At 43.5% G+C, this 21,342-nt stretch overlaps 1 protein-coding gene across 5 annotated transcripts; it reads left to right on the top strand.

Moving 5' to 3' along the window:
* Window positions 1–8,998: 8,998 nt before the first annotated feature.
* LOC310816196 (cytoplasmic polyadenylation element-binding protein 4-like) lies at window positions 8,999–20,370 on the top strand. 5 transcript variants are annotated; one of them, XM_083686240.1, is made up of 12 exons: window positions 8,999–9,095; window positions 10,084–11,213; window positions 11,399–11,497; window positions 12,390–12,480; window positions 13,492–13,542; window positions 13,662–13,685; window positions 14,271–14,447; window positions 14,640–14,729; window positions 14,886–15,004; window positions 16,213–16,327; window positions 16,862–17,043; window positions 17,206–20,370. In XM_083686240.1, the coding sequence occupies exons 2-12, from the start codon at window positions 10,146–10,148 to the stop codon at window positions 17,431–17,433; spliced, it is 2,244 nt and encodes a 747-aa protein (XP_083542366.1). In that variant the 5' UTR covers window positions 8,999–9,095; window positions 10,084–10,145; the 3' UTR covers window positions 17,434–20,370. The 5 variants fall into 5 exon arrangements, with proteins under 5 accessions (XP_083542366.1, XP_083542364.1, XP_083542368.1 ...); XM_083686238.1 differs by having other exon boundaries at window positions 12,387–12,480; XM_083686239.1 differs by lacking the exon at window positions 8,999–9,095 and adding an exon at window positions 9,540–9,574 and having other exon boundaries at window positions 12,387–12,480.
* Window positions 20,371–21,342: the final 972 nt, after the last annotated feature.

Raw genomic sequence — 21,342 nt, 5'->3', positions numbered from 1 at the left:
AACTGGGTTAGGTCCACACACGGGGGCTCTGGCGCTGTTATTCTAAATGTTATATTTACCAAGGCCACCAGAGAATTCCTCTGGGCCGCAGCCAAGTGCCAGCCACAGAGGGAGACCGAGGAGAGGAGAGGAGAGGCAGGGAGAGAGCTCCACTCAATGGCTCCAAGGAGACTCGCTCTCTTTCTCTCCCTCTCTTCCTCCTCCTCCTCTTTCCCTTCCTCCTTCCTTCAGCTCTAAGGTTCCTGTTGGCCTGGCTTTTCTTCCCCTCCCTTTTAAAGCATCAACATTTCTATTGAGATGATTCCCATGAAGTTACAGCACATTCATAGCAGGTAATTGGTTTTCATTGGACGCCAGTGTTGTCACCCCATTGAGAATGTACTATTGTCATTCTGCTCAGCTCTCTATCTCTGTCTTTCAAGATGACTCTTGTTACACTGTAGTGGCTTGAATGACTTCCTCTGAGTCTTGTGTTTATAGGAAAATACAGCAACAGTGTTTCATTGTCATTGTTCCAGAGCCTCACTTCTATCCCCTAATTGTGCACATGTACAGAACGGACAATAATTTCATCAACCTTAGTAAATAAGCAGAATGTGGTCTGGCTGTAATTCACTTGTCTGAAGTTGTGTATACGGTACTATGAAAATCTTTGGACTCATTAAATCAAATCAACAAATAATGTATCTTGATATCATTAAAACTGATTTTTGAGGGTATTTTGTATGTACTGTTTCTTGCATGGAGATTTTTGTCTGTACAGGAGCTAGATACTGATGATGAAGATCAATTTGTATATTTATAAGTGTTTGTGAGGGTGCCTTGCGTAAGTAATGGGACAGTGAAGCATTTTTCCTTCTTTTGGCTCTACTCTCCAAAAGTTTGGATTTGAAATCAAACAATTACTATGAGGTTACAGTATATATTATCAGCTTTTATGTGATGGTATTTGTGTACATTTTGGTTTCACTATTCAGAAATTACAACACCTTTTATGCACAGTCCCCCTATTTTAGGGTACCCAAAAGTGATGGGACAATTGGCTTGACAGGTGTTTCTGGTTCATCAGGTGTATTCCGTCACATCATTTGTGCAGTCATAGGAGAGCTCTCAATGTCTAATATCAATTCTAGGCTTTGCATTTGCCTTTGGAGTCTGCTATTGGTGTCTGTCAACATGACGACCAAAGAGACGTCAATGAAACGCAGGGAAGCCATTATGTGGCTAAAATACAAAAAACAAAACAAAACAAAAAACAGTAGAAAGAAAGGAAAGAAAGCACTGGTGAGCTCAGTAATTGCAAACGGCCTTGTAGGCCAAGGAAGACTTCTACAGTGGATGACCGAAGAATGCTCACCATGATTAAGAAAACCCCCAAAACAACTGTTCCACAGATCAGGAGGTAGGTGTATCAGACACTACCATCTGCAGAAGACTTCACCAGCAAAACTACAGAGGCTACACTGCGAGGTCCAAACCACTAGTTATCCACAAAAACAGGATGGCCAGGTTACTGTTTGCTAAATAGTACTTAAAAGAGCCAGCAAGTTCTGAAGAAAAGTATCGTGGACAGGTGAAAGATTAACATACCAGAGTGTACCAGAGTGATGGCAAGCATAAAGTATGGAGAAAAAAAGGAACTGCCCAATATCCACAGCATACCAACTCATCTGTGAAATATGGTAGAGGGGGTGTTATGGCTTGGCCATGTATGGCTTCCACTGAAACTACCATGTCTTCATTGATGATTTAACCTCATAGTAATTGTTTAATTTCAAATTGAGGGTAGAGCCAAAATAAGAAAAAATGCCCCCATTTACACTGTATATAAAACATCAGCATTATCCTACTGTTGACATGTTCTGTACTGCCATTGAAGAGCAACCAAGCATCCAGGCAATTTGTACAAGATTATCATTATTAAGTATTAGACTGGACTCTTCCCATTGAAAGCAGGGTGGAGTTAGCGGAGCTTAATGGCACATTCTGTAAGTTTGATTTCCTGTGAAAGGTGTCTCTCCAATAGCAACAGACTGGGTCATTGACATTAAATTAAACAAGCTTAGCAGGTTAGCAGAGAAGGCAGTCGAGCCTGCGTTACACATACCTCCAGGGCAAAAGACACCTCATTCTCATTTAATGCACCGGCGCTGCCTCTTCTCTGACAGTGAAATACAGACTGTTTTTCAAGTTTCAAGGACTGGAAAGATAGGTCCTATTCAAACGTGTATACGCTAACGTCAGTGGCTCTGGAATGCACACTGTTCAATGGGTTTGTTAACAGTGTCTGTTTTTTTATGTGTGGTCCCAATGCTGTATACATTGTCTCACTAAACATTTGGACTAGGGTGCAAATTTAAGAGGAGAAAACTTCTAAACATTTCTTAGGACTACCAACCCATGCTAAATTTGCTTCACTCAAGTAGACAACTATAGTGAGTGCTTTCATAATGCTCACAGTACATTACCTCATGGCTTTCATTGCTTGTTGTTTCAACAGTTCATCATACTGACACTATTTATACAGTATAGTATAACTGTAGGACTCTAACTGTAGTTAATTTGAATATGACAAGTGAATGTACAGCCCTTGGGAAGTATGGTATTTAATGGTATTTGCAATGTTTTTTTGCCTCCCTACCACCCAGGGAAGAGTATATGCTTGTTGTAATGTCAAAGGATCACTAGATGGCGACATCTCTCCACTGATTTCCCCAAGTGCACTGGGTTCTGATGATTAGTACATGTATTACACATCTCACATCTCATGTTGGTTGATGTAGGAGATAATCCTCTGGCTAGTACTTATAGTTTATTTTTCAATTCATACAGGTGGTCAAATTGTTATTAAAAACAATTTTTAAGGGAATATGTCCTAAGATGGCAGCAAAGAAACAAACAGGTGAGACTAAAGGGACCTTCTTGACCAGCCTCCCATTGACAGCCTGACTAGGTCAAAATCAAACCCTTAACCCTATCCCTAACCCTAACCTTAACCACATTTGTAAAATTGGTTTGCTGGTCAGGCGTGTCTCCTTTGTTTTTCCCTGGAACAAATTCCACCTCAAATGCATAGCGCCCACCCAACAGCGGCCAGGACCCTCACCAAGCATCAGCTATGACAGTGAAGAGGTGATGAGGAGTGATAGGACTTGTTTGTGTGCCAGTGCACAGGGTGACAGGGGCTGTGTGAGCTACATGCTGACACTCAGCCATGTGCTGGCACAGTCGCTCCACTTATCTACACTGGTGTCACTGGCCAGCCATGGAACTGGGATAAGATAGACCATGGCGTGGTGTGACTATATGAGACTGTGACAGGAATGGCACGGCAAAGCATGCATGCATGCACACACACACACACGCTCTCTGTCTCTAAAAGGTTTGCCACAGAAGCAAAGTAACACACCTAGTACACATAGCTTTCTCTCAAACCCTGCTTGCCTCTTCTCTAACTGAAAGGTCAGTCTGCTGGCTGACCTGTTTCACTTAGTTTGATACTAGAGACAAATCAAGTGCATTCAATTGAATCTACGGTATTTATTTGAGGCTATTGTGTGTTATGGCCTAAGAGGATCATTCTATAAACATGACATACAAGAAAATTGAAGAGGTGATGCTTGGGGAAGGATGTGATGAGTCCTAAACATAATACGCATGTCTTCCACCTGGGAGACCAGGGTTCAAACCCCACCTCAGGTCACACACAGACTTCAATCGCGCTACGAGACAACAACATGTCGTCTGAAGCAGAAACCGCCTGACACCCAGGGCTATGGACACATCAGGTCGGTATGGCAACAGATAATGTATGAGGCCGGCAACGTGGCAGGTCTGTTAGGGAGTCTAATGAGAGGGGAAACTAGAGACGTCCTGGTCCAGGTGCTCTGTGAACTAATGAATTAATGACTGAGAGACTGAGCTGGTGACATGGATGAATCATTAAAGAAGCAGAGGGGTGAATGAAGGCACTGCAGTTCTGTCTCTAGTAGGACTTCACTGGGGGGTCGTGGGAGGGAGTCCTGCAGGGTCATGCATATACCTGTGTGGGCTGGTGGAGGTAGAAATTGGAGAATGGACTCATCGTAATGCATGTAATGGAATGAGGAATGGTATCAAACATGTGCGTATGTTGATACATTTCCTCATTCCATTCCATGCATTACAATGAGCCCGTTCTCCGATTTCCACCTCCACTGATGTAGAAGTCCTGACAAAATAGAAGTGGCTTAAAGTGTCACAGGAAAATTACATTTTCATTAAATAGCTAGTATAGACAAAGTTACATACATTGGCCTATACATACATGTCGATGCGTGGTTCAGTTGCACATATGAGCACATATAAGATCACATGCATCTCACCTGATAATTGTACAGACCCAAGCTGTCTCACACACACTCATTCTGCCTGTGTGTATGTGTTTGTAACATATTTAGCATGATCGACAATGATTTAGATACGATCAACAATGGGACGTAGTATCTTGTGCCAACACTGCTTCTCCAGCTGACTCATCCACTATCAGTGGAACCCCTGTGGCAGAGGTCTGTTTCCATGGGGAGAACATAGGGTGATACACACACACTGAGACAGAACTGCTGACACAGCTCATCATGCTCAGGTTTCTCTTCCCCTCTTACAGCTCGTCACAGACCAGTTCCCCTGTCCCCAACCTCACAGGACAGAACATGGTAGATCTCTTCTCTCTCTCTCTGTCTCTCTGTCTCTCTCTGTCTCTCTCTCTCTCTCTCTCTCTCTTTCTCACATGGCCAGAGTACAGACTCACATGGCCTGAGAGTGACACTGAGCGTGTGCAAGCGATGCCAACCAGAGCTTAACACCCCCCCCCCCCCTCTCTCTCTCTCTCTCTCTCACACACAGACTGGCCAGGCAGAAGACACATGAGATAGAGAGGCCTGGAAGAAAATGCAAATGCTGTGTGCCCTGTTTGATAAAGCCAACAAAGGCCATACAGTAACTACAGTTGAACAGATGTTGAAGTAGACGGCCTAATAGCTCAAATAGCTCAAATGTGTTCCCTATATGTTTAAGTTTAAGGTGAGGGCTGGGCTGTAGCATTTAAAACTGCATTAGTGGTCAGAAAGCACTGTTCTTCTAGCCCCTCGCCAGATAGGGACGCCTGGATCAGTGGCTCAGTTATGCAAAGACAAAAGCCAAAGCCCTGACCCAGGCCCTCTCATTGTGTCCCTAAGCCTAACAGACAGACTCTGTAGCTGACAGAGGGCCAGGGTGGGGTCTGCTGGGACTGGGGCTGCAGTGTTGACATGCAGGGAGGGGACAGACAGAGGATCTGTAGAAAGGTGAGATGTGCTGTGATGTGAATGGCTCTGGTGTCGAATGGGAGCTCTGTTCTGTCTGTGTGAGACCCGGTGGACAAGGACTCCATTTCAACCACCACACAAGCACAGAGTGCCACAGAGGCACATTGTTGAGGTGCTGCAAGCAAGGACAGCATTGCGGAGTGAGAGAGATATGAGAGAGAGAGAGAAAGGGAGAGAGAGAGAGAGAGAGAGGAAGGAGAAATAGTGTGGTTCAGATCTGACCAAGGCGAGATTAATCAAGCTTTCAAGCTCGATTACGAGCTGAAAATAGCAGCAGCTTATTTTAATGAGATTGCTATGCAGTGCTGTGTACTCAGTCTCTCTCTCTCTCTCTCTCTCTCTCTCTCTCTCTCTCTCTCTCTCAATTCAATTCAATAACATATGAGTTAGTAATGACAGAAAGGGAAATTATTATATCAAATGAACAATAACAGTAACATAACAGTAACAACAATAATAACAACAACACTAACAGTGGTAATAATAACAACTCCTACTAGTAGGCTACTAGTTCACTTTCTGGTTGGCGTTCCACAAGCTGTCCCTAAGGTTGCGGCAGTAAGCCACATATTTGGCTGCCAATTTGGGGCAGTGTGATTTTTCCCTCAATAGCAATTGAATTTTAACTTTGTCTGTTTGTGTGTCAAAATCATTGTAGTGCTGTGTAATTGGGGAAAGAATGTTGCTCTTATTTCTGCATATGTGTTGCAATGTAAGAGGAAGTGCTCTGTTTCTATGTCTCCCTGGAGGCCTGTTTCTACTGCCAGGCTGTGCTCACTGAGTCTGTACATAGTCAATGTCTTCCTCAGTTTCTGCTCAGTCACAGTGATCGATAGTCTGCCACTGTGTACTGTCTGTTTAGGGCCAAATGGCTTTCAAGTTTACTTTGTATCTTTGTTGTCTCATTCCAATATGTGAAATATATATAGATTTTTTTTGTTACAATTTGGTTGGGCCAGATTGGCTGAGTGCTGTCCTGAGGCTTAGTAGGGTTGGAAGGGGTAGATGAACTGAGTCTTAGGACCAGCTGGCTAAGGGCATTCTTCTTCAGACTCAGCTCTTGGAAGATTAGGGCTTTGTTATGGAGTGTTTGACACAGACCTTTTCTGGAATGTCACTATTTTGGTATTTTTGGACTGTCAAGGTCTAGTTCTGACAGAATCTATGCAGTAGTTCCAGGTGATGCTGTAGACCCTCTTCTGTTGGTGTGAACATCAGCAAACAGTCAACATTTCACTTCAGTGTCATGCAGTGTGAGACCAGGTGCTGCAGACTGCTCTAATGTTTTTGAGTAGGACTCAAAAGGCAGCAGCCATGTCTCACTCCAAGCACCTGAAGGAAGTCATCTGTTTGGTTGTTTCCCATTTTAACCCACGCTTGTTGTTTGTGTACAATATTGTATGTTCTCCCACTAACACCACCTCAAATTAGTTTGAATGGAAGACCTTTGTGCCAAATTGAGTCAAATGCTTTTTTGAAGTGAACAAAACATGAAAAGATTTAGCTTTTGTTTTTATTTAGCTGTTTGCCAGTTAGGGTGTGCAGGGTATAAACATGGTCTGATGTGCAGCAATTTGGTAAGAAGCCAGACAGACATGGATCACAACATTGTGTTCACTGGGGAAATGTAAAAGTCTTTTGTTTATGATGCTGCAGAGTATTTTTCCCCAGGTTACTTTGAATTTATTGTCTGTATATTTAATCATTTTGTTTGGTTTTCCGTTGGCACCACAGGCCTTTTTCGGTTGAAGGGTTTGGCGTTTTTCCAGTAATTCAAGCTCAGTAATTGAAGTATCCAAAGGTTTCTGGTATTCTTTGATAGCTGATTCAAGGGATTGTAATGTGTCATGTTTAACTGTTTGTTCTGGGTTCATTGTTATACACACCCTTAGAAAAAAGGGTGGTTTCTGGTTTGCTGTTCCTTCTTTGTTCTTGGGGTGTATTTGAACTGTTTCAGTGTTTCCCCATAGTGCAGGCGGAGATTTTGGTTCTCCGGATCTATATGTTTTTGATTGGATACATTCCTCCGTGTTTTTCTCAGGTTTCTACAGTCATTATCAAACCATTTCTCATTGTTGTTAATTATTTTTTATTTTCTCTTTGAATTATTTAAATAAGGGAGCTGAAACATCAAAGACGTTTTCAGGCTCTGTACTGCCAAATTCACACCTTCACTATTACAGGGAAATGTTTCTGCCAGAAAATGGTCAAGGAGTGATTGAATTGGTCTGTTGCCGATTGTTGATTGGTATATTTCTCTGCTGTTTTCAGTCCATCGGTAGGACTGTTTTGTAGCATGCAGTTTATCTTGGGCTGTGTTGCTTCATGGTTGGTCTTTTTCAGACACACTGTGATTTTGCAGTGGTCTGAGAGAGGTGTTGATGGGCTGACTGTGAGTGCTCTAAGATATTCAAGGGCTGATATGAAATAGTCTACAGAACTACTGCAAAAGGTGAGCTCTATTTGTAACTCCCAAAGGAGTCCCCTCGTAGCCTACCATTAACTAGGTACATATCAAGCGTTCGACAGAGCTGCTGCAGTTGATTTAAATTTTGGTTGGTGGCATTGTCAAAGTAGTTTCTGAGGGGATAAGAGGGGAAGGGAATGCTGATATTAATGTGTCTGTCCCTGTGTGTGCCAAGTGTCTTGTTCCTCCCTGGTTCTATAATTTAGGTCCCCACAGATCAGCACATTGCCCCGTGTCTGGAAATGGATGATATCATCCTCTAGGATGGAGAAGCTCTCTTCATTGTAGTAATTCTGGTGCGGGGATGTATGTAGCACACAGGTAGGTATGTTTGTCTGTGGAGATAGCCACAGCCAAAATAGCCTCCTTTTTATTAAGAATTTACAAATTAAGAATTATCCTGTTTTGATTAGTTCTACTGAGTGTATTAGTTGTGCCTTGTACCATATCAACATTCCCCCCCTTCCCTGTAACCTCTCTCCTTTTGGTGGATGGCACTCAATAAATATATAATATCACTTCTTGGCCATGGACTGGATGAATAAGGGTAACTAGGTCAATATAATTCAGTGCTGACAACAGATACAGAGAGATCCTTCACCCAGTGCATACCGGTTTGTACACACCCACTGCGTGTGTCCACATTTGTATCTCAAATACATTATTCTGCAAAGGGCATACACCTGTTACTAGCTCACACCCATGTTGACATCAAAGACAAAATACAAGACAAGCCTATGCTATATGCATTGTACCAGAACATCTATTACATAACTACATGTAATAAATGTCTTGACAGACAAGATGTTTGAGAATAGGCCATTAATCCCATAACAATGATGCAGGGAAGAGAATATGTTCTCAAAGGTTACTGTATGTCAAGACTGCATAAGCCTGGTGATGACTGTGCATTGCTTACACATCAGACTCCTCCCATTCATTTCTAGACATCCTTATTTGGGAGGAGAGCGTCTTGAATGCATGTGCCATTCATTGAAAAGGGGTGCGATAGGTGTGGTCTCCTAAAAAAATATCCAATTAAACGACATTCATCTGTGAAACTAGGCGGGGCTGTAAAGGGAAACCCTGGCACTATGCGCATTATGGTTGGTTGTGGTTGATGGACGGGGCGGGGTTAAGAGCCGGAAGTGTCCCCCGACTGGCCCAGCTGTCATCGAAGAGAAGAGACCATTTACACCGGCTGCCTGGGAAATGCAGAAAATGGAAAAAAGCTGAAATATGGCAACATCAAGAAACGATAAGGTCATGCCATCAAAGTAGAGGTATCTATGCACGAAATATAAATCCGTTACATATATTTAGTCGTATATCAGTGAACTGCACGTAGGTTGTGTGCGTACTTTGAAATAGCAAACAAATTATGATGACAACGATTAGGTTGTGTGACATTGAACATACAGGACACGAAACCGACGAGGTCGTTTAAAGAGCCACACTCCATTTAAAGCTGATATCACCGCAGATTTGCCAGTCTGCCGCTGGCGTTCTCTTTTTCGGATACATTGTTTTATTTCTGGTCGACATTGTTTCCGATCTGCGTCAATTGCTCGCTCGATGGCTAGCAAATTTGCTACAATGTATCTACAGTAGCTAGTAGCTAGCAGCTTGGGCTATTATCCTAGCGGCTTGTATAAGGGGGAACTACCCTAGATTCAGAACAGACAAGAGACGTCATCAGCATTTTCCTCTATTTAAATGGTCGCGTCGGAGGAGGTCATTGCAGAAAAAAGGAAGATATTCGGTAGGTGTCCGTGTCTTTATCCTCCATATAGCCCTCAATCATACACATTCATTGCAATGCATGGACCGACGCTAAAATTGATCATCGCAATCTTGTATGATTTATGGGGCACATGGAGGGCAGCGGAGCAGCTGTTAGCTTGCTGCTAGCCACATAACGACCTTTGGAGACATCAGCTACACTGTAGCCCAGGCAGGCTATCCTAGCCTACGCAGGTTATGGTTGGATGTTTTCCTTGGTGGCCTGCTATGCTAGTGTAATATGTAGGCGTACCGTCCGTGGCTAAGCGAGTCAATGATTTAATCTCATTGATTACATCACAAGACCAGCCTCAGGCAGGCTGCAGTCGCAGCAAAGTCACTGCAGTTGGCAAGGGTTGTGTTTTTTGAGGCCAGATCAAATTGTGGTGTAACAGCATTTGCATTTGTCCCCCCCCCCTCCTCCTCCCCCGTTCTCTCTCTCTCCCCCATTCCCCCTCCCCTGTCCCCTCTTCTTTACCCACTTTATAGGAAATAGAAGACACTGAGAAAAGACAAAGTCAATTGAGGATACTGTATACCGGGTTTCATAAATGGGGGACTACGGGTTCGGAGTCCTGGTGAAGAACAGTAGTGGTAATAAATCTGCTTTCCCTGTGAGGATCCCCCCTCACCTCCAACCCCAGCCCCACCACCACCCCTCCAACCCCCCCAGCCCCCCCACCTTTGTAAATAACACCTCAGCCACCAATGGGGGTAGTGCTTGGCTGTTCCCTGCCGTAGCCCCCCACTCTAACATGCAAGATGAGATGCTGGAGTCAGACAAGTCCAAGGCCCTAGATCTCCAGGACATGCAAGAGAAGTGCCAGCCCCAGTCCCAGGCCCTCTCCCCGGGTCAGCAGGAGGCTGGGGGAGGCCTAGGAGAGCTGGAGGGAGCTCTACCTGAGGAAAGCTCACTGGAGAAGGGGTCCCTCGAGAGTAGCGGTGGGAAGGAGAAGCTGAGGATGGAGTCACCGGTGCTGGGTGGGTTTGACTACCAGGACAGCCTGGGTATGGGAACCAGCTGTGCCCAGTCTACCACCTCCTCCTCCCTCACCAGCTTCAATAACTGGTCCTCTGCGATCCCCTCCAACCCGTCTCCTGTGGTGGGCGAGGACGTTGGAGGGTTCTTCAGCCATGGTGGTTCCAATGCAAATGGACCTCCCGTGCTGTTCCAGAACTTCTCCCACCATGCCGGGCCTGGCTTTGGGGCGGGGGGCAGTTTCTCCCCCCAGATTGGTCCGGTTTCCCAGCACCACCCCCCTCCTCCCCCTCCTCACCCCCACCACTACCACCCTCACAGTCAGGGGGTCCCCCAGCAGCACCGACGGTCCCCAGCTAGCCCTCACCCTCCCCAGCCCTCCTTTCCCCCACACCCCCACCGCTCTGGAGCTTTTACCCAGCTGCCCCACCTGGCTCCAGCCCAGAGCAAACCCCCCTCCCCCTGGGGAAGCTACCAGAGCCCTTCTACCCCAACCTCCACTTCCTGGAGCCCTGGTGGTGGGGGCTACGGTGGCTGGGGAGGCACACAGGGGGTCCGGGAGTACCGCAGGGGGCTCAACGGAGGAGTGACAGCCCTCAACTCCATCTCCCCACTAAAGAAGTCCTTCCCCAACAACCAGGTACCAGCTCAAGTCGCCATACTTCATACTTGCCTGGGCAGACACTATTACAATAGTCCTACCATAGCCATTTATCAATTTGACAGACTTCTTAGTACAGTATGATACCATCTATCATATACTGTATAATACCATTGTACATGTGCCATATTATACTGTCATGTATAACCTACCATGTTCTACAGGTTCCTTCCCAGAAGTACCCTCGTAATAGCTCTGGGTTCAACCACAAAGCTTGGATGGAGGACAGCATGAGCCGCAGTGACAACGTCTTTCCTTTCCAGGTGAGGAGTCTGCTACAGTACACTAAGGCTGTCATTTACAGTGGTCAGGTGTGAAATGGGTGGACTTGCAGTGGGAACTAATAAATAGTTTTTTTCAGACATTAACCATGGAACAACAACCAATTTGGGGTTCCGTTCCACTATCCACAAAACCCCCAGGTTAACCCCTGTCGATGAATACAGTATGCCTGATTAAGATCATCCTTTACATCCAACACAACACTCAACGCACTAACTCATCAATGTAAACAGGATATAGTAAGTAGAGCATCTGATACTGCAGGTGACAGTTGAACCAACCAAACCGAACAGATTATGATACAATTGATGGAACTAGTTGTGTGTGTGTGCACGTTATCTTGTAGCTAGATCAGTTGGCCTTGTAAGAACACACTGTGGTTTAATCTGATAATCACACAGACTTCCTCTGTCCTTGTTTGAGAACACAACTTTGATCAGAACTGCACGGTGAGACTAATGTTGTGCTGCCACCTCGCTCCTGCAGGGTATTTGCCCTCTTAGATCAAAGTTCACCTCCAAGAACCTTCTTCCTTCTCTCCTTTCATGACAAATCAGATGAAAGTTCTGTGGTTTTCTAAAAAGGCTTGAAGAAAAGATGCATTTCTGAAGTGTTCAATCAGGTCCTCTAAGTGATCTGGGTAGGTATGGAGGTATCTCTGCAGATTTAGAGAAATGGATTCCGGGGGATATTTTAGACAATAGAAATCGCCACAGGATGTCCCCGTGGAGGTGAAAAGTATAAGAACGACACCTTTTGTGAGCTGTTACCTTCACAGCATTCTCTGTCAAGGTTCCAAAACCTACAGGTTCTAGAGAAGGAGATGTTCCTAGTTTCCCCCAAAGGCTAATTGTTCTCTTCCTCTCCCAGCAGGACAGAACCCGTTCCTTTGATGGCTTCAGTATGCATTCTCTGGAGAACTCCCTGATTGACATTATGAGGGCTGAGCAGGATTCCTTGAAAGGTTGGTTTCTTACAGACACAGAATCGGCTATTGATTTTTGCCTGTTAAACCTGATGTGAATGTACATCTTATTATAGCATACAATTCACAGCAAGTTTTCAATAAGGAAATATTATATGCACATTGATCTTTTTATGATGAAATACAAAATGTCTCCCAATTCTTGAGGGATAGTAAGATGGCAGTGCAGCTCAATCATTTGTACCTACACAAACGCTGTGTAGTATGTATCGGGGAGGCTGGTGGAGGTAGAAATCGGAGGATGGGCTCATTGTAATGCATAGAATGGAATTATGCCATTCCTCACTCCATTCCATGCATTACAGTGATGTACCAGAAGTTAGTTTGAACCGAGTGCTCCTAGGTAATCTGTCTGTATATCAAGTCATTGTCAAATGTATCTTGCTCAATGCCCCTCCCCTGCAATAATGCAGAGAGCAGGCTTTAGGAGAGGAAGTCCTACTTAGGACAGCTAACTCTGAAAGTTGTAGGAGCACAGCGCATTACTGTGCTCTGTCTTAACCTGCTACAAGATACACATACCTGCTAAACTACTGTTGTGCTGGCACTTGGATCTCTCATGAATTAAACATTCTGGTTAGGTTTTGTCGCATCGCATTTTTTAAGTTGTTTTTAATCACAGTGAATCAGACTTCTCGGCTGAAAGACTTTCACAGTACAAGTATGTTAATGTTCACCAGTCGATACACGCATGCTGATTTCCCCCCCCCCACAACATATTTTCCCCTCTAAAAATGTTTTATTATCGGTTGCCCATTAAGTCAGAATTCTCTCTATACATCTAGATAGTTCTGTTCATCATATGAAGACCCAATTTACCCACATGCATCACAAAGGAATGCACAGACTTGGTATTTTAGATATGTGGAAAATCGAACAGGAAATCCTCTTTATTGTTTAGGACTAGTGGCGGACATGGGGTTGAGTATTGTTTGTTTTGAGTATTGTTTTGTTTTGAGTATTGTTAAATTCATGTCTCTTCCTCTACAGGTCGCTATGGGTTCTCCCACCAGGGTGGAGATGGGTCTCTACCTATGAATGGTATGTATACGTAGTGGGTGCGGGGGTGGGGGGTGAGGGGCTTGATCCATGTCATAACTTCATAACGTGTGCTGTTGAGGAGAGGTATCAAGGGTTATTCTGTCTTGTTTTACATGCAGCCAGGAGCTATGGCAGACGACGAGGTAATGCTTCTGTGGATGTGTTTGTCTTGTTTTACATACTGGAACGTCATTTGCAAAGCAAAGCCATTACACTGACATCATGCTGACTGTCTGGTTTGGCCTGTGTGGTTTGCCTCTCAAATGCTGACTGCTCACTCAGTGTGGCTGCCTGCCTCTACTGATCTCTGCTGCGAAGCGCTGTCTGTGATTTTTTGGGGGGTGGTGGTGGGGGGGGGGCTCGTTTTCTGTTGGGCTGGTGTGTCTGGGGTTACCTGTGCCAAGAATCAAATGTTGCAAAGGCTTGAGGAAATCATGATCTGTCATTCATCATAATTGATGCATCACTATCACAATGTCATTCCTTAAGTCTACTTATTGATTTACACAAGATTTGGCTATTTGATTTGCTAAACAGAAAAAACATTTCTAAATGGTAATTTGAATAAATTGTATCACTGCATGGCAGCCTAGTCTGAATACCAACCTAAGACATTTTAGGCAAAAATGGTTAACTTGCACCAAAACCATATATGCAATAATTGCAGTAACTTTACATTCAGATGTTCTCCTTTCAGGTGTCTCTAACAAGCTTTCTGCCCCTGCCAGGTCACTCTAACCTGTTCCCAATGGAGGATGAGCGCTCCTTCGGAGAGGAGGAGTCAGGTGACCAGGGTCTACCTGGGCTTGGCTCCGCCCACTGTTTCCCTCACCTCAACGGTGAGCGCGTGGAACGCTACTCGCGCAAGGTGTTCGTCGGAGGGCTGCCCCCAGACATTGATGAAGGTAAGGCCAATAGAGTTGACCTGACAACATCAGTTTAAAGGTGTATGACTACAGCTGCATAGGCCAGTGTTTCCCAAACTGTTTGAATTAGCCTAACCCTTGAAGTCCTTTCTCTCACTCAGTGTTATAATTTGTTCTTCTGACGGATGTTTTAAATAGTATCTAATCGGTCCTGATTGTCCCTCTTGTCAGATGAGATCACAGCCAGTTTCCGTCGGTTCGGTCACCTTTTTGTGGACTGGCCTCACAAGGCAGAGAGCAAGTCCTATTTCCCCCCCAAAGGTGAGTCAAACCGGTGAAGCATATTCTGTACCAATACCCTGCCAGGATTCAGCACCATGCTCCCACCTGCACTCCACACTGCCAATCCAAACATGTGAGATGTTTAGTAGATAAGGAATTGTGCGTGTCTGATCTGACCTCTCCTCCCCCGTCCAGGTTATGCATTCTTACTGTTCCAAGATGAGAGCTCCGTGCAGGCTCTGATTGACGCCTGCATCGAGGAGGACGGCAAGCTCTACCTGTGTGTCTCCAGCCCCACCATCAAAGACAAGCCTGTGAGTTTGTATTTGTGTGTGTGTGTCCATCCAGCCTCACAGTGACAAGTCCATGACTGTCTGAGTCTGACTCTCACCCACACTATAACTGCTATGATTGTTATAACTTCAGAAACCAATGTGGAATGTTCCATCTGTCCTCTTTTCTCAGACGGATGCATGTATAAATAGTTGTGACTTCTCCCCAGCTGACACACCATGTGGACCTGAGACCCACCCCCCTTTACTGTAGATCTGAATCTAGGCTGGGAGGACCGGCTCATTGTAATGAATGGAATGGTATCAAACATGTTTTTTTGATACCATTCCATGCATTAAAATGAGCCAGTCCTCTGTTTTGTGCTTCCACCAGCCTCCCCTGATCTGAATCTGTAACAGCCTCAACAAGAAATGGTATTATCCCACTGAATGGGAAATACTCCTTAATCCATAACCATTAGCATCACTGCTTTCATGTCCACAGTCCTTTAGTCAGTTTTTCACCCCAAGGGGAGAGTGAGTAAGTGAATGAGGGAATCGTCAATAAACATGGTCAATGTGTTGTCTGAGCCAGCCATTGTATATACTAGATGTATGCCACTCCCTTGATTTACTATTGGTTTGCAAGAGATGGGGAAGATGGCGCCAGTCCCACGTGGGGATGCGTTTCTGAACAATTGCCAAGTATTTATAGATTAGCTTGACTGACAGTTGTCATAGCTAGGTTTGTGTTGCTAGGATTACGTCTTTCTTTCCCCGTTTCCCCTAGCAACGTATGTGGACGACTAGAGCGGGAGGCTAGGGAGGCTAGGAAGGCTAGGACAGAGCCAAATAAAGTGACTTTTTAAGCCAAAGTGACTTTTCTTTTTTCTTTTTTTTTTTCCTTTTTCTTTTTTAAAATTTGATCAAATGACTGCACACACTTCAGTTATATATATATATATATATATATATATATATATATATATATATATATAAAATAAAAAATTGCTATTCCATATAATTTTGGAGTGAGTGCAGTTTTCGTAGAGTTTGTCCTGTCGTCCCATAGATGACCTGTCTGAAAAAACACCATTTGGTCTTCTCATTGAAAATAAGCGCCTAAAGAGGCATTGCCAAAATGGCAGCGGAGTGAACTGGCTCCCTTTAAAAAGGCTTTGTCTGCGTTGTGTGGACATTGTCAATGTGTTGTCTGAGTGTTGTGTGGACATTTCCCTGTGTCTCTGTAGGTCCAGATCCGGCCCTGGAACCTGAATGACAGTGACTTTGTGATGGACGGCTCTCAGCCGCTGGACCCCAGGAAGACCATCTTTGTGGGGGGTGTGCCACGTCCCCTACGCGCAGGTACTGGAGTGTGACTCGCGTTGGAGAGGCATGCGCCCCTTTCTCAGTGGTTAGAAACTCCATTCCCCGCTTCCTCTCCCTTCCTTCTCAAAAAGCACTGGAGGAGAATACCTAAGGGAATCAAGGAAACTAGAACTTTTCCTGCAGTACGTTTTGAGTAGAGGACGGAGGAATCGAGCTTCAAACTATTGAGAAGGGGCCAATAAGTGTGATGACCAGGGGTGGAGCATATTAGTCAGGATCCTAGATTGATAGATTTGACATCCCATATTGATCCCCCCCCCATTCTCTGTATCTGCCACTAAAGGAAGACTGTCCAATGCTTCAGGGCTAGAATCATGTATTTTTGCTTACACTCATCCACTCCTTCCAGATCTATTACGTGTGTTTTTAATACCATTCCTCATTCCATTCCATGCATTAAAATGAGCCTGTCCTCCGATTTCTGCCTCCCCTGCTGTAAGTGATGTTGTTGTGTTCAGTAGGTGAAGGTGTGTTCTAATGTGTGTGTGTGTGTGTGTGTTGTCCTTCCAGTGGAGCTGGCCATGATTATGGACCGTCTGTATGGTGGCGTGTGCTACGCTGGGATCGACACCGACCCGGAACTGAAGTACCCTAAAGGGGCGGGGCGAGTGGCCTTCTCCAATCAGCAAAGCTACATCGCAGCCATTAGTGCTCGATTCGTCCAGCTGCAGCACGGGGAGATCGATAAACGGGTGAGTTACTGTTCATAGTCTTAACCAACGGTAGGAGAGTCGTGTAGATACCTGGCCGTTCAGTAGCAACGTATACATGTGTATATATAGTATTTCCTATATCGCAATATCCTATATACTGTGTATCCTAAACACAACCCCTCCCCCCCTCACCTTCCCTAGGTGGAAGTGAAGCCATATGTCCTTGATGACCAGCTGTGTGATGAGTGTCAGGGCACGCGCTGCGGGGGCAAGTTTGCCCCCTTCTTCTGCGCCAACGTGACCTGCCTGCAGTACTACTGTGAGTACTGCTGGGCTGCTATCCACTCCAGGGCCGGCCGCGAGTTCCACAAACCCCTGGTGAAGGAGGGGGGGGACAGGCCCCGACACATCTCCTTCCGCTGGAACTGAGGAGGAGAGAGAAAGGGGGGAGGGAAGGGAAAGAGGGGAGGGATGTAGAAGAGAGGCTAGCGGGGAGGGTAACGGGCTACGGTATGTCATAGAAAATAAATGCACTTTTCTTTTTGCTGGTTTCTTTTAGTTTGTTTAAAAAAAAAAAGAAAAAAAGAACTTCAAAGCTTAATTAATTTGTTTTTTTAATTTTCTTTTTATAATTGGACCTTCTAGGAGAAGTAAATGCTAAGAAAAAAATAAGTGAAATCCCATTTATGTTTTGAATTTAAGTTAAGGTGTGCATGAGTACTTGGATGCATTAGATTTGAAAATAGATGTTTTTCTGACTTGACTGTACTTTCTTTTCTCGCATTAGCTGGCGAAGCTGCTTACATTTGTTGTCAAGAGTAACATATAAAATTTGAGTGAGGTAATGTGTCGCACCTGAATCAGTATATGACTATAAAAGTTGCGTTTAAGAAGGGTGCACTTATTTTGTTACTTTTCGCATGCAGGATTAGAAAACAACTGTATGGTTAACCAAAGGTTGAGTGCAACTGGTTGGGTTAAACAGACAAAGAACACTACTGCAGATGATGGGTGGGCGATTTCCTTATTCAAGCAGTTCAGAATACAGTACCTGATCAGGCTACTTCACGTAAAACAAAATCTCCCCTCAGTCTGGCATGCGTGTTTAGATTGCCGGCATGGTTTTTTTTTCGATCTCGGTTTAAATTGACACTTTGTAGCCAGAATGGGCAAACCAAAGATTGGCCTAAAACAAGTGATCAAAAGCAGATGTTGATCTGAGGGATGTCAGGATGATGATTCCACAGTCAGGCAGAGGAGGAACAGATGGAATGATGGGATAGTTGTGCGTTTTCAGTTTCAGATTGTGGAGAGAGAGGGAGAGAGAGAAAAAAAAAATGAAAAAAAAAAAGACAACGGTTTCAGATGATAAAGACATAGCCCTCAGGGCTCAGGTATTGGCAGTAGTATTTGCTCACTTTATATTGTCAGGGATATTAGCACTGGAAGCTAACATGCTAATGTAGTACTAACTAATGGGAATGCACGGTCCAGTCTCCCTGAGCTGTCCTCATGGTGTTCCACTGCACTCAACTATGACTGGAGCTTCTATTCTAGGTGTTATGGTTGGATACGGTAGTAGCTGCTGGACACTCTTTGAAGAATTTGCTGTCACAGAGATAAAGATATTATTTTATACATGGCCTGCTGATTTTTGTACAGTGTTTTATAGCTGATTATTTTGTCATGAACATATATACATTTATTATGCACTACTTTTCTAAATATTTTTTTCAATAGTCATTTTAGGCACATTTTTCACAGATGGGAGAACTCCTTTTGCAATACCTCATTTTTTTCACTTGGTGAAAAATAATTTTGTACCTTTGTTACTAAGAGATCTGCATTTATGGTAAACTTAATTTAAAAGAAAAAAACGAATGATATTAATATAATTTTCAATTTAGCTTTTTATATATTTAAGTGCTGGTAAATCTTAAACTTGTCTGGTGCATTGATGTGATTCTGTAGATAAAAGATAAAAGGCTACAACTAAGATTAGCCAATCACGTACAGACTTTCCTCTGTGATAATAGACATAAGTACAGGATCTTAAGGCATGACAAGACGTTTATAAACTGATTTTGATAGTCTTGAACATATATACCGATATTCAGCTTCTAGTTGTAGTTGATAAGGACAATATAGGGTAAATGTTTGGCTTTGGTCGATGTTAAACCTTCCCCTGTACCACCAGAATGAATGACCGGTGTTGAAATACGTAGATTCTCATTCTGGAACTGCCTGCAGGTTCCAATTATTCTTGGCATGCATGATGTAATACAAAATAACATGGCTAGTGTAAATGCAGGAACTATTGTTATGCACTAGATCTCCTTTTTTCTTTGCTGAGTTCCCCCCCCTCCCTCCCCTCCCCCTTTCTCTCTTTCGGATCACCTCTCCTAATATCCTCTCTTTACATAATGATGTCTGCCTTCCTCACACACAGACATACTGTACATGCAGACCACAGGATGAGATACACTTGGATGAGTTTTGCTATGTATAGGACACTTCTTGAAGAGACTTGATCACTTGACCCCCTTTGTGATGTGGCATGCTTTGGGACATAGACTTGAATGTGATTAATGTTGCAAGTTAACTTCGAGCCATTATGTGCAATACTTATTCTTTCCAGAAACAGTCTCTGCAATGTAAATCATTTAAACCATATAAACCATGCAAACATTTAAACATTATACTGTTTTCATTTTCATATTGTTCATGCTGGTGTCTGCAAAGAAAAAAAAAAAGGAACTTTCTACTAATATATAACTGAATTTATTTTTAAACATTAGTTTTGTGCTTATTAACTTACTTTGCTACAACCATGCTACTGTGATTGAAAACATTGTAAATACTAGGTTGATAATGTATTTAGCATTTGTTATATTTTCAATTGAAATGTATAACTATCATTTTGATCAGATTTTTGTTATATTTTTTGGGTGATGTGTTTAACTTGTTGACGTGTCTAGTTTTTCTAATTGCTGTATTGTGCTCCACATTTTCAGAGGAAAAAAAATATTGATATGTCTGTTAGTATTACTTGATTGCGAAATTTCAATAGTTTTTAATTGTATGCTGGGAAGGTTGTATTTATTGATATAACTTTTTTTACTTGAGATATCATCTTAATTTTTATTATGTCATTTCACATTTATAAGTTTAGATTTTTATATTTTCCTCCTGATTAAGTTATGCTATGTGATACGGACGTCAGTTTTGATAGTTGGTTTGTAGTACTGAAGTAAAACAAAGATCTAATGTCATAATCATTTGCAGCCAACTATTTATAACTGTATGCATACATTTGAAGTATTTGTAATGTGAGATGTTGAACGAATAAAACTCAACTGTGAGGAAGACAGTGTGGATGATGTCATCTTCATTGGGCTGGGCCGGGGCGTTGAATGTTTTAATTCAATGTTACATAGACAATGTGTGTTTTAATCAACACTGAACAACTCCTGGTTATTACAATTAGTACGTACCTCCACGAGTGTAGCTGTGATTGTGCGACAGCAGCAGAGGTTTCTGGCACATCTGGCTCACTGAGCTGAATCAGGTCAGAGGTATTTATAGTTCCAGTCTGTTTCAGGGTGTGATGCCTTTAATGAGGGGGAAGGCTATTGAACAGATCGAATGCTTCAGCACACTACAAACCTTTAGCTTCCAATATCAACAATACTGTCAAATAATGGAATGCTAAGGGAATGTACTAGTGATAACAGACAATCCATTCATTACAATATTGGAGATCTTGGAAATAGTGGCACACAGTGTTCTATGTTCTAGTGGCACACACAATGTGACTCATGCTCCACTTAATATGAAGGAGTCATTCAAGTCTAAACGACAGCCTGACTGAATTGCAGTCACAGCCATTATTAGAAAACATCACAGGGACTTACCCATACTACTGACATACTGTAGACCTCTTCTGCTACAATATAAAGTAGGCCTTTATAACAGAACAGTTATGAAAAAACTGTTGTAGGCTACACTGCAAACTATTCATGATGTATGTGCAATACAAAGGGGGTTTTATCATATCATCTTAGGGCATTCCTTGACAACTTTACTTTGCACTGTGGAGGGGTCTGCTCATGGGCCTGCTAAGTAGCCCATTGAAGCAGAGGGTATGTAGGCTTCCTGATTATCAGCAGATTTACTGGCCAGTATCGCCACCTGCTGGCGTGAAGTAGCTATAACGTTGTCTCATGCGACGATGGGTTGCCGTTGGACACGACCTGGGCACGAGAAGGGTGAAATTATATCCCTTACCGCTCGCAAGTGCTTTCAACTGTTCTTCATTGGTGGCTGTCATAAACTACT

This window comes from Argentina silus (genome assembly GCF_951799395.1).
Source record: "Argentina silus genome assembly, chromosome: 15".
Lineage (NCBI taxonomy): Eukaryota > Metazoa > Chordata > Actinopteri > Argentiniformes > Argentinidae > Argentina > Argentina silus.
The sequence above is the reverse complement of the archived record's forward strand: the minus strand, read 5'-3'. Positions and strand labels throughout refer to the sequence as shown.